General features: G+C 43.2%; 1 protein-coding gene across 3 annotated transcripts; it reads left to right on the top strand.

The window, feature by feature from the left end:
• Nucleotides 1–1,705: 1,705 nt before the first annotated feature.
• Nucleotides 1,706–16,085, top strand: LOC133370539 (sulfotransferase 2B1-like). 3 transcript variants are annotated; one of them, XM_061596993.1, is made up of 7 exons: nucleotides 1,706–2,226; nucleotides 6,198–6,346; nucleotides 9,279–9,487; nucleotides 10,561–10,687; nucleotides 11,715–11,809; nucleotides 12,743–12,941; nucleotides 15,557–16,085. In XM_061596993.1, the coding sequence occupies exons 1-7, from the start codon at nucleotides 2,165–2,167 to the stop codon at nucleotides 15,664–15,666; spliced, it is 951 nt and encodes a 316-aa protein (XP_061452977.1). In that variant the 5' UTR covers nucleotides 1,706–2,164; the 3' UTR covers nucleotides 15,667–16,085. The 3 variants fall into 3 exon arrangements, with proteins under 3 accessions (XP_061452977.1, XP_061452979.1, XP_061452978.1); XM_061596994.1 differs by having other exon boundaries at nucleotides 2,191–2,260; XM_061596995.1 differs by lacking the exon at nucleotides 12,743–12,941 and having other exon boundaries at nucleotides 1,813–2,226; nucleotides 15,557–15,640.
• Nucleotides 16,086–16,287: the final 202 nt, after the last annotated feature.

Raw genomic sequence — 16,287 nt, 5'->3', positions numbered from 1 at the left:
AAAGGATTTGGCAGTTGCCTTGTTAGGTTTCTCCGGGTGCATAGGGACCACACTGGAGACTCCAGCTCTACAGCTAAGTCCTACGACAGAACTGCATCTGTTTGAGAAACTGCAGCTCGTTCCGTAGGACTGACAGATCAACCAACTAATACATGAACCTAATTTGTCTGTCTGAAGACAACTGTGCAAGTGTGGTGTATGTGTGTGTAGGATACACAAAAACAGAGACTAAAAGGAGAAAGACATGTAAGAACTGGGAGCTCAGACATCTGTGTTATGGGGAAAGAGGAAATATTTTCACTCTTTTCTCTCTGCATCCATAGTGTATGAACTTTCCTTTTGGGTAAGCAACACTCTGCACCCCTAAAGATATAAGATTCCAAGAAGGCATTGGAACGTTTTAGGTCCTAAATATCTAGAAAAGCTGCTCCTTCCCTACAGACCCTCTCAAGTGTTGAGATCAATGGAGGGGGCCCTCTTAGTACATCCACCGTTCTCAGAAGCTTGGGGTGGTGGCGGCCTTGTCTGTAGCAGCCCCTAGGTAGTGGAACTCCCTCACCACCAAAGTGTGTCTGGCAACTTCATTGTACAGTTTTAGGTGAGTGGTGAACTTTCTTAATCCCTCCTCTATGCCCCTCCCTTTCTTCCTTCTGGGTTGTGTCTTTTAGATTTTAAAGCTGCAGACGGAGTGAGTGGGTGGTGGTGAACATAACTGGGGTTGTGTGAGAGCTGTCAGTGAGGGAAAGATCTTGTGGAGAGGGAGTTGGCTTTGCAGGCAGGCATGTATTTTATTCTCTGAGAAGGTTTTGCCAAGAGTAACATAAATGAAACCAGTACTCATTATTTTGTAATCACACGCTTTTGGATCCTGAATACTAAGAAAACACACACACACATTTATTATTTATTTATTATTTATTTATTTTTATTTTATTATTTATTATTATTTCTTATACTTGTATACCGCCCCATAGCTGAAGCTCTCTGGGCGGTTTACAGTAACTAAAAACAAATGCAATTTAAAATACATCTTTTAAAAAACAATTTAAAACACAATTCAAAATTTTTAAAACAATATAAAACACATGCTAAAATGCCTGGGAGAAGAGGAAAGTCTTGACCTGGCGCCGAAAAGATAACAGTGTTGGTGCCAGGTGCACTTTGTCAGATAGATCATTCCATAATTTCTTATATCTGTTAAATAACATTCATTTATTTTAACACATGCCTGATTTCTGGCCTTGTTACTAAATAGAACAAGATAAACTGTGGCTTGGAGCAAACATACCACAGCTTCTTCTCTAACCACCTATTTATTTGTTAAATTTCTATCGCACCCTTCCTCGCAGAAGGCCCCCGGGGTGGCAAACAAAAACACTGAAAGCACTCTAAAACATGTTAAAAACAGAAAACTTTAAAACATATTAAAACATCTTAAAAAACTTATTTAAAGGAAAACAGCTTTTAAAACATCTTTAAAAGCAATTCCAACACAGACGCAGACTGGGATAAGGTCTTTATTTAAAAGGCTTGTTGAAAGAGGAAGGTGTCAGCCACAGCTGCCTGGAATTTGCAACATGGGGACATTGTTGTTGTTGTTGTTTGATTTATATCCTGCCTTTCCTCCCAGCAGGAGCCCAGGGCAGCAAACAAAAGCACCAAAAACATTAAAACATCATAAAAACAAACTTTAAAACACATTATAATCTTGGCCTACTTTAAAGGATTGTTGGCAGGGTTGCTGGGATGATACGCTTTGGATATTGGAAATGTGTTGCTTCACTCCTAAATTCATATATTGTACACGAGTACAGCAGCAGGAGAAATATGACTGCAGAGCCCACACTATTGGCTCTGCTGAGAGATTAGCTCTATTTAGCACCTGAACAGAGTGCATTTGATGTGTTTATCACTTTAAGAAGTTTGAAACTTTAAGAACCGGTGCCTGAACTTCCTTTTTCTCCTCTTTGCCTGTCCCTTTTTTGGGGCTTTTTTTGGGGGGGGTGTGTATTTTCAATTTTAAAGCTGCAAAATAGCAAATGTCTTCTTTCTATGCCAATTTTCTTGCTCTTATGTAAGCTGCTCTGGGAATGTTTTCAGCTAAGCAACAAGTCGTGTAATATGCTTTAAGAAGATCAAAGGTTCCAAATGGGGAGAAAAATTCATGTCATGTGGCCTGCTACTGGAAAGGCAAAAACCAGAGGAAGGAAAGAGCAGAGGAAGCAGGTAAGAGAAAGTGTGATCCAGATTGAATTCTGCGGTGAGTAGGGGGATCATTTAGGGCCAGAAGGAGGGGGAATTGTTTGAAAGGCTTTGTTTCAAGTCCAAGTCCCAGAGAGCCAAATGTGTACCCCTTTGATTCATAAAAACCTTTATCTTGGAACTTTTTTGGAGGTTCCGATTCAAATTTTCCACCTTCTGGGAGGTATCACAACAATAAGTTAATGAATGTCTTTGCTCCAGTTTGGACTTTGGGTTATATTCATCTAAGTTCCAAAGCCACAGTATGAGAGTTGGTCCACAAGCAATTGTGTGTGTGTGCGTGTGTGTGTGTGTCTTGAAATTAACGTAAAAGCTACATGCCTTAACTATAGATGTTGATAGAATTATAGCCAGGCTTGTCCAATTTCATTGCAAATATCAGAGTATGATTTAATTAGCCCGTCTTTTAATCATGAACACAAAGCAGCATGTAAAAAAATTGTGGCATTAATTACATATAATCTTTGGACAACACCCCCCCCCCACTGTGAATGAATGCAAAGACCTTGATTTGGTTGGGGGCCTAGATTGGGCATGGGTTGGGTCCAGCCCAGAGTAATCCAGTCCAAATCAAGGCTAAATCAAGGCCTGTTCAGGATCACTGAACTGGGCCCTGAACCTTGCACATCCCTACTTATTGTGGCACCTTAAAAGACAGAAAAATGGGTTATGGAATAAGTTTTCACAGACTAAAGGAAATGTGGGATATAAATGTAATCATAGATAAATAATAAATGCAGAGTGGCTTTGCTGAGAGACCAGCTCCACCTGGCTCTCCTCCCTGAACTATCATCACTCTTCCACTGGTTGCAAATAGGGATAGGATCTGTTGGCTGGTGCCATGTTGAAAGTATTCCATCCACCTAACAGGCAGTATTGACTAGAGTTCATTATCTGTCCGCTATCCAGTGCTTTTATCAGTCTGATTTTTCCCTCCCCCCAAATATTGATATTAATATTGATATTTTCTTTCAAAATATTGATATTTTCTTTCAAATTATATTTTCTTTCAAATGATCAGTATTTTGAAAGAAAATACCAATATTTTGAAAGAGTATTTTCAAAGCAGGAGAAAGCAAGCCAAGTCTCACCCATATTAAGGACTTTAGGCTTGCTGAGGATCAGGTGAGGGGGCACTGAAAGCTGCTTTCCTCCTTTCCTTTCCAAAAGGAAAACAGCCGAACTCTGCTTGCTGACATGAAAACTGTCTGGTCTCAGTTTTGCTTTGCCTCTGCATTAGCACTGGCAGTTTCTACATCACCACCTCTCTACCTCCTTCCTGCCTTGCTCTGAGGAAGAGCCAAGGGAGTTCTTCTGCAGAGTGAGAGACAGTTTGAAATCCTGTTTAAACCTGGGGGGGGGGGAAATCAGTTTAAGCATCATTTGCAGCTGCTGAAGCAAATGGTTGTGGTAGCGCAGGCATTCTTCTAGCCACCTCAGAATGTCTTGCTCTGAGGAAGGACCTACTCGGTTCTTCCTCAGAATGAGAGAGGTAGGAGATGGAGCGGGAAACAAAGAGCAGAGCCTAGTGTTGCTGGGTAGGTGGGCAGCCTGTGGCACCTTCCAGCAGAAAAGCAGGTAGGTGCGCTGGGCAGCCAATGAAGCTAGTGAGCAGGAGGCCCAAGCAGTGCCAATTCCCCACCCTCTGTACCCACCATTTGAGACAATAGGCTTATTCTTCCGCAAGACCGGGCCAGCTGTGATCCCAGAGAGCCAAATGTATACCGTATTGGCTTCAAAAAGCCCTCCTTTTAAAAATTATTCCCTGGAACATCTGGACCAAGTTCTACAGCCCTTGTGACTTACTGTGGAAATTAGTTCATGCTTGTCCTTCCTGAATTCTATGCCTTGGAGCAGCCTTTCCCAACCAGTGTGCCTCCAGATGTTGTTGGACCACAACTCCCATCAGCCTCAGCCAGCATTGCCAATGGCTAAGGCTGGTGGGAGTTGTGGTCCAACAGCATCTGGAGGCACACCTGTTGGGAAAGGCTGCCTTGGAGGATAGTCCTATCAACCTCAGCTCCAAGGCCACAATGTAAGAATCAGTCCACAAGCAATCTGTGGTTTTGTGTGTGTGTGTATTTTGTTTTGGGTGGGAATGACCTTCCTGCACCCCCCTATTTATGCACATATACTAAGGATGTGCAGCAGCCACCTTGTATCTGCATCTGTAGTGTCTGGAAGCAGCCCAACCTGTTTCAGATCAGCTCTCCATTGTTCCAATTCAATTTGTTATTCGGGCCCAACTCTGATCTGTGAAATTATTATTATTATTATATCCCACCCTTCTTCCCAGTGGGAGCCCAATATGAGCAGGGAATCTAAAAATGGCTAAATCTTTTTTCTTTCTCACATAAGTGGATTAAAATTTCAAGCAAAGGAGCCTATCCAGAGTATTAACTTGATTGCCAAATTTCAAGCAGATCCATCCAGGGGGTTTCGTGCACAAAACCTTTAAAATGTATTTTTAAAAAGAAAGAAAAAGGGTGGGAGAGGTTTTTATTCTTTGTTAGGGGAAAGAAGCAGGCCACCCCAATAGTTTTAACTCCACTGCTTATGGTTTCACAGTCAAAACTCAGAGGAGAATGGCAACCCATATGTTTAGTTCAACATTCCTTCCATGGTTTAACTTTTTGGAAAAACTGAGGCAACAGAGTTGGGCACTCCCTGATCTGCCTCAATACACTTTGTTAATGACACAGTCTGACATGGTAACATGAAAGACTACCGGGAACCACTCTGATTTTCCTTGTTAGTCATGGTACGCAGATTGATAAATACCAAGATGCCCTCTCCATTTACCCCAATCAGAAGAAAGTGAGCTGGTCTTATGTCCCAATTTAAATGAGGGGGATTTGAGTTCATCGTGCAATGAACTTTAGTTTTAATGAGTCTTAAAGCCTGATCTTAGATGTATTCAGAACTGACATTCTTCCTCCTGGCCCACAGGCACCACAAACAGCAGCCTCATAGGAGGGATTTTTGTCAGGACTGTGGAAGTTCATCCCCCCTTTCCACCCTCATTGTCCTGAGGTTTCTCAAGCTTTCTGTAAATATAAGCAACATTATGTGTAATCTGGCTCTCAGGGGTTGTTTGCTAAGTGTCCTGTTCCACACCTTCAAAGCCCCCAGGAGGTTGCCTGCAGCGTACCTGACAGTGGTGTGATTTCTTTTTTTTAAAAAAAGTTAGTTTAAAAAAAAATTTTTTTACAAACCTTTTGTTTTATTTATTTATTTGTTTTATTATTATTATTATTATTATTTTAAAAAACAGAGCACTGCTCTTGGGCATTTCACAAGCAGCTTCTCATGCTCTTTGGAAAACCCAAAAGAAGACATCATAATGTAACATCTTGTCACAAGCCTTAAGGAAGCAACATGGCAATTTTCCTCTTTTGTAACTGTCTCTCTCTTATATATCCACATATTATCAAGATCAATATATCTATATGTATGTGTGTGTGTGTGTGTGAGAGAGAGAGAGAGAGAGAGAGAGAGAGAGAGAGAGAAAGAGGTCTAAAACTGTGTAGTTAAATGTTTTGACCTGTCCTCCTCAGGGACACAGTTGGGAATTCAAATGAACACTACAAGCCAGGGTGACAGTTTTAAGAACACTCAGGGTGGAATAATTCTAAGGAGAGTTCATGTGCAAGACAGTTTTATTTTAATTTGAGAAAAAGAAACGGCTACATAGGAATTAAGTGTTGTTCCCTAGTTCTAGATTTAGTCTATTGTTGGGTGTTTGTGTTGTAATATTATAGATTCAGAAATTCTCCCTTTCTTACAGTAGCCCTGGATTTGATGGGTGCTCCTTTAAAAATACCTCCAAGTCAGAAAGGTTGAGGCCATCAGATTTAAAATGCTTTGAAACAAGTTCTACAGTTTTCTTGCTCCAGTATGTTGATTTATTTATTTTGATGTCTTTGTATATTTAGAGCTTTTCCAATGTCATCAGATACATTTTTCACCCACAAGGGGATCTCATTCCCCACAGTGATATACTCAGCCGAATCACTTAGCTATGTGGAAAATGAATTCCGCCTCTTGGACGATGATGTACTGAATATCGCTTACCCCCAATCAGGTAAGAAAGAGAAGGTGTGGAATGAGAGCCATGAATGATGTTCATAAAATTAAGGGAAAGGCCATATGAAGTGGCAGCAGCACATTATTATTCATCTCATTTTATTTATGAAATTTCTACTCTGCCCTTCCTCCCAAAGGAGTCCAGGGCAGCAAACACAATGATATTAAAAAGTAATATAAAAAATAGAAATAAAAACATGTTTAAAACACTTGAAAACAATTAAAATTTCTAAAACTATAAAAACATCAAAAAACATTTATAACAGTCATATAACCTCACAGTTAATAATTTCAAATTATCAGAAATTGTATCTTTTAGTCATCAAATGCCTGGGTAAACTGGAATGTTGTTAAATTCCTCCTGAACATTAATAATGACAGAGACAGGCACACCTCACCAGGGAGACATTCCACAAATGGGGAACTGTCACCAAGAAGGCCTGTCACAGGTAAGGATGGGGGAGAAATTAGATTGTTTGCATTTAAAGCCAAATCTATCAAATTTGCACTTTCCAAAACGATAGGAGAACTGAAACACAGCCATGCTTTGAAATTCGAACTTATCTGAATTTTGTGATGCAGTTCTCCAACCAAGCAATGTTTACAAAACTATGCATATATTAGGGGAAAGTGTGCATAAAAATGAATTTATTAGTGAAAATAACATGCAAAAATGCATTACATTAGGAGAAACGGCTTGCAAAAATGTGCTTATTAGGAGAAATCTGCACTACAACACTGGAAAACTTTCATAAGGATTAAAAAAAAAAATTTTTTTTTGCAAATTGATGCAGAAATGAGAACTGAATTTAAGATTGGAAAAATGAGAAACTGAGAGAACTGAAATTGACAGATCCTTCCATGCCTAGTCACAGGTCAACTCCAACTGGGTAGCACCCAGCTGCACCACAGTCTTCAAGGGCTGCCCACATACAGCATATTACAGTAGTGGATGCTCTGAGGGATTTTCCTGTTACACATATGACACTTCCGCAGAGGTCCTGATCTCATTATGAAATGGTGAGATGGAAACTGCCATCAACAGGATCACTCTTAAGTGCCCTCTCCAGTGCTTTCAAGCCCAAAATGCACCTGGTTTCCTAAGGAGCTTCAGATGATTAAACAGGTTGTATGACAGCTGGAATGCAGGTTACACAAGTCTCATAGTGGAGCTGATTGAGCACAGGTTAGGCAAATTACCATGCTTAACATGTGATGCTGATGGTGACTTTTCCACCACCATTGTGTTCTTGAGTTAGCCATCCAGCAGAGCTTTTCAGGGTAGTTAAGCGACTGCTGAATGTTAGTTCACAGCCAAAATCATCAAAACCCTCAGAAGCCTGTTGTGACAAGTTTGCAAAGCACTTCTAGGACAAAGTTACTTGTCTTTGCTCTGCCCTTGATGCTGCAATTGATACAGTTCCAGAGATGTCCAGAGCACCATCTGGTTACATTGGTTGGGATCAGTTTCAGTTATTGCCGCCTGAGGGCATGGACAAGAAGCTTAAGTAAGTTTAGTCAACTACCCAGTACCTTGGCCCTAGCCCATCTTGGCTTTCAAAGCTGGAAGGGGTTGACAGGGCTGGATTATCCATTAGACTTAGTAGGCTGAAGCCTAGGAGCCCAGAGTTCTTGGGGGCCCGTGCATAAGCTAAAAAATATTATCATGGGACAAGAGCTTCCGAACCGCCCACTATCCCCCTGCTTCGCTTACCTTTTTCTCCGCTGTTTTTTGCGGTTTGCCATCAATCAAGATGGCGGCTGAGGTTTCCCTAAGGGGCTGAAGCCTCTGCCGACATCTTGGTTGATGGCATGCAGGCGTGCTACATGCGTACATTGCTGCCATCAACCAAGATGGCGGCAGAGGCTTCAGCCCCTTAGGGAAACCTCAGCCGCCATCTTGACTGATGGCAAACCTGCGCGCACAATGTGCGCTGCTGCAAAGAAAGCGGAAAGGTAGGGAGAAGGGCCCCCCAAACACCAATCAGCCTAGAGGCCCTCCTCAGCTTAATCTCGCCCTGGTTGAGTAGATGGATTCAGGGAGTCTTAAATGCCTCATTGTAGAAGAAGGCTGTTCTAGCTAGCTTGAAAGAGAAGGTTTTGTGCCCTCTTCTCAAGAGGGCTGCCTGGACCTCTTTGTGATAACTACCTCCTAATTGCCAGCATCTCTTTCTTATGCAAGGGCTCAAGAGAGTTGTGACTGTGCAACTTCAGATGTGCTTGGAGGCAGCAGATCATCTTGATCCATTTCAGGCTTCAGGCCTGGTTTGGCATCAAAATGTCTTCAGTCACTGGTTGATGATCTGCATTGGGAATTTGGGAGAGAAACAGAGGAAGTGCAATCTTGTTGATTCTCTTTGGCCTTTTGGTGACTTCTGATACTATCAGCCAGGGTATCTTCCTTGAAGAGCTATATGGGCTGGGAGTTGGGGGCATAGTGAAACAGAGGTTCCGCTTTTACCTGCAGGTGTACTTCCAGAGAGTGGCACTGGGGGACTCTTGCTTAGCCTCATGGCAACAAAATACTCAGTTATAATTTTTAATTATTATTGTAAACCACTTTGAGAGGCAATCTTGCCTGAATAGCAGCATAGAAGCCTGTTAAATTAAATAATACGCATATGACCATTTTGAACTGGTCATGAACTTAGGCATGCCACTCATGTAGGCTGCTGAGCAACTAGTTGCTCACAAAAATCCATTCCATTTCTTACAATCCTGTTCTTGATTTTACAAGGGGCAAGTAAATTATTAGCAGGGAATGGAATGGAAGTGGGAATAACATGCCAGCCTACGCCAACCTTGTGCCTTCAGATGTTTTGGACTACAACATCCATTAGCTCTGACCAGCACAGGTTGGCGAAGGCACTACATGACAATGAGGGCTGGGGAAGAAGAGGCAACCTTATGACGGATTTACTCCCTCCTAGGTTCCAATTGGATGATGGAGATCTTGGGATGGATCCGGCATGAATGGGACCCCTCATGGGTTCGCAGTGAGAAAATAGGGGAATGGTCACCCTGGATTGAGACCTTTGAAGGCCTGAAGATCGCCTTGAAATATCCTCCACCCAGGCTTCTGGCTGCTCATCTGCCATTCAGCCTTTTCCCTAAGTCCTTTCTCCACTCCAAGGCCAAGGTAAGAGAGGAGTAATTATCATACTCATACAGAGCCCATCAATGCTCCTGTCTGGCTGCAATACAGATATGGGGGATTGTGGACAGTCCGTACTTGATGCAGGCCATTTACAGAAAGGTGTTACATTTATTATTGTTGTTGTTGTTATGCTGATTGCAGATGTTGCCACCACTCACCATATGCTCAGAGGCACATGTTAGCAAATTCTTTCAAGCTACACAGGAAGTGGAGTGGACTGTGAAAGGCCAACCCAAATTGTGTTTGCATATTGACAACTTTGTAGGGCAGTACAATATCTTAGATAGGAGGTCAGGTCTGCTGCTCCCCTGATGCATTCACTATAGCTGCCCAATTTCCCTGCTTTTTAAAGTTGTATAGAAATATCTGTTGGCTATAGGTACATTCTTAAACTGCAAGGTTTTTCTGTTGATGGTGGCGGTTCTTGCGTGAAACAGCATACGTTACGTTGGAGTTAAGTTGAGCAAGAAACTTCTCAGATGCATTAGATCAGGTTAAGAGTCTTTATTAAGACATTAAGGCCAACAGGCTTAAGAGTAAATACATGTAGAGATTCTTCAATCACCCCCCTTCTGGTACATCTCTCTCCAAAGGTAAACACAGAAGACAACCTCTCAGTTCAGAGGCAATATACAGAAGACACAACTCACAGACTCTGTTAGAACTTTCCCAGTTGCTATCTCACGTTACCATGACAACGGCTGGCCTTGGAGTGTCTGCTCTCAAGCCAGCAAAGACATAACAGTGTTACTTTTCCAAACTTGCAGGCTTTATGGAAAACAACTAGAAGCAGTATTGCCTATTAGTCACAGCAGCCCAACATTTTCTTGCATATTAGTGAATAAATATTTGATTGATTGATAACATAGGCACCTGAGGCAGAAAATCCCACAAGTGCTTCTCCCCCTTCCTGGCAGTAAAAATATAACCATAATAAATGGAATACCTAATAATTTTCTGTCTTTTAATGACACCCAACTCAGCTGCCTCATTATATGTAAAGCTAGGGCTGGTCCTGCTGCCCTCCCTAAATGTAGCCCTTGCCTCCCTTGCAGGTTATTTACACCCTCCGTAACCCCAAGGATGTGCTGATCTTGTGCTACCATTACTCCAAGAGCTGTAAAGGATGGAAGGACCCTGGCACTCTCGAGGAGTACCTGGAGGAGTTCCTGATTGGAAATGGTACAGAAAGAGGCAAATCAGCTAATCCCTTCTGTTCTGGGTCCAACACTCTATTCCCTGTGACACAAAGGCTCTCTTCTTAACCATCCCTAGAATCGTATCATAGTAGCACAATTCCATCAGGATAAATCAGAAGGGTTTTGGAAGATGCTATAATCAGGGGTGAAGTCATCCAGGGTCTCAGTGGGTCTTAGACCCTTTAGTTTTTTGGGAGCAGGGTCCCAATGTCTCCATCATCCTATGAGCCAATCAGCATGAAAAGGGAGTGTGTGAGTCACTGAGAAGAGTCTTCTAACATGCTTCTTTGTCCTTTCCTGCTAATTGGAGCCACTCAGAGTGAAAGGAGGTGAGTCAACCATTGAGAAGACTCTTCTCAGCAGCCAACACTCTCCTCTTTCGTGCTGACTGGCTCCTACGGATGTCTGCTGTTGTGGAAGAAGGCATTAACAGGGGTCACATTCTCGACCCAGCACCAAAAAAAAGGGGACGTGGCTGTGACAAACATGAAGGGACCCTGAACCTCTGAATTTGCCACTATACTCCTGGCAATAATATTTAAACTTATTTCCTTCTAAAAAAGAACAACAATAAATGTTGTTGACAGGTAGCGAATGGTCTGAACATGTGGAGAGGCCATATGGTGAAGTGTCCAATATTGTGAGGTGATATTATATATTATCACCGGTGGCAGAGAGAAAGTCCTTAACACAGGGATGAGGGATGTGTGGCACTGCAGTTGTTATTGGGCTGCGAGTGTCGTCACCCTTGACTATTGACCATGCTGGCTCAGACTGATGGGAAACGGAGTCCAAAAGAAATTGGCAAGTTGTTATCCCAGACTCCAGTTCTCCCCTGTGTGGATAATGTCGTTATATAGTCACTAGCCTGGGAGTCAAGAGTTTCCTGTTGCTGTTCTGCTCTTCTTTAAGAGAAACAATAGCAATTCTTGTCAAGCTTTCTGGCTAGTGCATTCTCTAAGTCTTCCATGACACACATCCCTATATTTACCTTTGTTTTGCTCTTCCAGTATCCCATGGTTCCTGGTTTGAACATGTGAAAGGCTGGCTGCAGCTGAAGAACAGAGACAACGTCTTTTTCATCACTTTTGAAGACCTGGAGCAGGTGTGGGTCCAACCTTGGTTATATCCACACATCTAGAGTTTCCTCACCTTGTGGGGTTGCCCCCTTTTTGGTTTTCAAAGTTCCTGGTACTATTTGTCAGATATATCTGAACATATGCAAGAGTTCCTTGCTACCTTTCCACGTGAGGATTAAAAATAAAATGAAAATGACATAATGGCAAAGAGCTTCATATCACGTGCAGAGTGCCATTCCTTTGTTTCATATCAAATCAGATATGCTCTTCAGCAGCCTTTCCCAACTTTTTGGTCCCCAGATCTTGCTGGACGATAGTTCCCATAATTCCTGGACATTGGCCATGCTGGCTGGGCGGATGGGAATTGTAGCCCAGCAACATCTGCGTCTGTGTTGGAATTACTTTTTTAGAGGTTTTTAAAGCGTTTTTAAAATATGTTTTTAAAGACAATTTATTTTAATGTGTTTTAAAGTCTTTTGATTTTTAAGGTGTTTTAGAGTGCTTTTAGTGTTTTTGTTTGCCGGCCACCCTGGGCTCTTTCTAAGAGGACAGATGGGAAATAAATAAGATAAAATAAATAAATAAGAACACATCTGGGGACCCAAGGGGTTGGGAGAGGCTGCACTACAGCCTGCTGTTCTGTACTTACTTCACGGTCTCCTGCTGCTTCAAATGATGGGTGTTCCCTCAAGCTGTGGGGCCCGAAAGACTGCTGAGACGAGCTAGATGACAGTCACTTAAATGACTGAGAGAAGCCGGGATTGTACTCTCCTCCATTTGCCTTCTCTGCACAGCAGAGGCTGAGAGCCCAACACACAGGTGGCAGCAGTCTTGCCAAAGGTGCCCTGCAAAATGGCACCAAGCTCCTCTGTGTGCCTATCAAGGGGCAGGTCTCCACAGAGCACCACAGTGTGTGGATTCATATTCCTGCCTTTGTCATTTGCTCTTGTTTTGCACAGAACCTGCGAAGTAGCATAGAGAGGATCTGTCACTTCCTTGGCAAGGAGCTCAAGACCCACCAAATTGACTCTGTAATGGAAAACACCTCCTTCCAGACAATGAAGAATGGCAGAATGGCCTACTTACCTCAGCAGAAAGAGAGCGTTTTTCCCCATAAGAAAGGGATGCTTGCGAAGTCAGATGACAATAGACCTAAAGGTCAGGGATGAGGATAGTGCTGTTGAACTGCAGATAAAGTCAATCAGGAGCTGCAACCAATGGTGGGTGGGGTCAGAGCTGGTGGTGGGTGGTGCTTCCCCATTGCAGGATTACATAGCTGCTTTGCTCCTTTTGCCACCCTGTCCAATCTCCACCTCTCATGCTTACACACAGACAAAGCGGCAGAGAAAGCAACGCCAAGAGGAGCAATCTGGAGAGCAAGGATAGGCCTGCATCATCTGGAGAACCAGATGGTGCTGAGGGCCATTTGATATTAGGCCAATTGATGAGTGCGACCTCCTGACCATAGATTCCCCATGCCTTCAAGGCTCTATTGCCTCAGGGCTGTTTATGATAGCATTAACAAATTCTGTGTCCATAGCATCTGCTTGCAGAGAAATTCAGCACATAAAGCATTTCCCAACGCTACATAGATGATAGCTTATTTATTTATTATTTGATTTATATCCTGCCCTCATCCCAGCAGGAGCCCAGGGCGGCAAACAAAAGCACTAAAAACACTTTAAAACATCATAAAAGCAGGCTTTAAAATATATTAAAACAAAACAGCTTTAAAAACATATTTGAAAAAGAAAATAAAAGCTTTAAAAACATATTAAAAAGCAATTCCAACGCAGACACAGACTGGGATAAGGTCTCAACTTAAAAGGCTTGTTGAAAATGGAAGGTCTTCAGTAGGCACTGAAAAGATCACAGACATGGCACCTATCTAATATTTAAGGGGAGGGAATTCCAAAGAATAGATGCCACTACACTAAAGTTCAATTTCCTGTATTGTGTGGAACAGACCTCCTGATAAGATATCTGCAGGAGGCCCTCACCTGCAGCACTCAGGGATCGACTGGGTATATAAGGGATAAGATGGTTTTCAGGTATCCTAGTCCCAAGCTGTATAGGGCTTTGTACACCAAAACTAGAACCTTGAACATGGCCCAGTAGCAAATGGGCAGCCAGTGCAATTCTTTCAGCAGCTGGGTAACATATTGGCAATACCCTGCCCCGGTGAGCAGTCTCCCCACAGCATTTTGCACCAGCTGCAGCTTCTGAATTAACTTCAAGTGTAGCCCCACATAGAGCACATTACAGTAATCCAGCCTGGAGGTTACCAGTGCATGGACAACAATGGTCAGGCTATCCCGGTCCAGAAACGGCCGCAGCTGTCTTATCAGCCAAAACTGGTAAAAGGCACTCCTAACCACTGAGGTCACCTGGGCCTCTAGCAACAGAGATGAATTGAGGAGCACCCCCAGACTACAGACCCACTCTTTCAGAGGGAGTACAACCCCATACAAAGCAGGCAACTGACCAATTATCCAAACTCGGGAACCACCAACCCGCAGTGTCTCCGTCTTGCTAGGATCCAGACTCAGTCTTGAGGGCAATCCCAGCATTGCACAGGTTTCAAGTTTCACTTCTGTAAATCAACAAAAGGGCTGTAACTGTGAATTACTGATCTGTGCTAGATATGATCAAAATAGGTGGGAGACAGGAAAGGCTGTGGAATTGGCTTGAACTTCCCCTCACATTTCTCTGCCTCATTCAGAATTAATGTATGGTGCAGGCCCCTTTCATATTTCAGTTGTGGGGATTATATGTAGCCACATTGTACAAAAGCACCGGTGGGGGTTGAACATTCCAGGAGCCCAGATATCTTTTGAAACATGGCAGAGGCTGAAGTGATATGATTGGCTCTCTGTGCCTTCCCTAACTGGCAATCCTTATTCGAAAAGCGAAGTGGAAAGCTAGTTTGTGTAAGGTTTCCTTTGAGAGGGAGATTTTGATGTGGAGGCACTTGGGACAATCTTTTGTTGTTGTTGTTGTGTGCAAAAAGAGTCCTGTTAGCATCATATCTGGAAAGGCTGCTCAGGAGCGACAGCAGGTGAAGGCAAACAGGGCCAGCCAGCACAAGACATTTTGCTTCCTGAGGCAGACAACATTACATCCCCACCCCCATTTCATGCACAGCATTTGATTCACCCTTGCACCGTCAACACTAGAGGTGGGATGGCGTCTTCCACCACACTGGGGTCAGAATGCTAACTTATGGGCTGTAGGGTTAACACAGTTCTTTCCTCCAGCACCCTCGCTACCACTTGCTCACTGCTCTGCCTGCAGCCTGTTTACTGCCAACTCAAACAAATGCTGCAATGATGCCAACGGGCACTGCCGGATTATGGTGCCAATGGGCACTGCCTGATAGAGCAATGCATGCGCTTGTGCAATGCCTGCTTTATTTCACGGTCTGTGTCTGATTGCCTCTCTGCCTGCTCACTCAGTCAGGGACCTTTCATATTGGTGCTGTCTGCGATGCTTTGGGAGAAGGTAAATGGGTGAGAGAGCCATCCAGCCCAGGGTAGCAACAAGCAAGCATCACTGCTGCTGGGGTGCAGCTTCAGGGAGATGTCAATGGCCAGAAAGGATGACCCAAAGGGAACTGTCAGAGGGCATGGTGTTGCTACCCACCCACCCCCAGCATCAGCCATCTCCTAATGGTAGGGACAGCCCTAAGCAAGAGGGGAAAGGATTCTAATCTCCATTGAACTAATTTTGGTTGAACTTCCTTATGCTTACCAGTCCCTCTTGTGTCGTTTCAGTGACCTCTGGGGACTGGAAGAACTACCTGACAGTGGCACAGAGTGAACGCTTTGACCGTTTTTATCATGCGAATATGCAGGGTTTGGATCTGACCTTCCCATGGGACTGAAGAATGTCTGATGGTTCCTCTTGCTGTTTTGCATCCTCACACACTCTTCTATGTGTCATATGGTTCATGCTCCTTCTACTAAACAGACAGGTTGTATTGCTGCGGAATTATTTCTTCAGATGTGGTCAGAAGGTGAATCAGTAATAGGATGGTTTTATTGTATTTTGTGTACAATATATATATTGTATGACAGAGGTGGGGAACCTGTGGCCAAATGTTGTTGGACTACTACACCCATCATCCCAGACCGTTGGCTATGCTGGTTGGGGCTGATGAGAGCTGGAATCTATTAACATCTGGAGGGGCAACGTTTTCCCACACCTGTTATATGCTGTTAGTTTTTTATTTTGTAAGCTGCCTACAGAATTGTATTGATGTGCAGCTACATAAATGTAATTACCAATAACAACCATACAACAGACGGTAACACTGTCAGGGTGATGTTATGGATTTTAAAATTCTTTCCCAAACTGGCTGTCTTTTTTTCATTATGGAGCCTGTTTTGGCTGCTTCTTCCTTGTGACAGATCCTCTTGCACCAATGATACTCCTCCAGGGGGTGGGGTTTTCCTGGTGATCCAATCATTAGGGACATAGATTACTTGGTGTGTAAATTTCATGA

Source organism: Rhineura floridana, chromosome 15 (genome assembly GCF_030035675.1).
Source record: "Rhineura floridana isolate rRhiFlo1 chromosome 15, rRhiFlo1.hap2, whole genome shotgun sequence".
NCBI lineage: Eukaryota > Metazoa > Chordata > Lepidosauria > Squamata > Rhineuridae > Rhineura > Rhineura floridana.
This window is presented reverse-complemented; position numbering and strand designations above follow the sequence as displayed.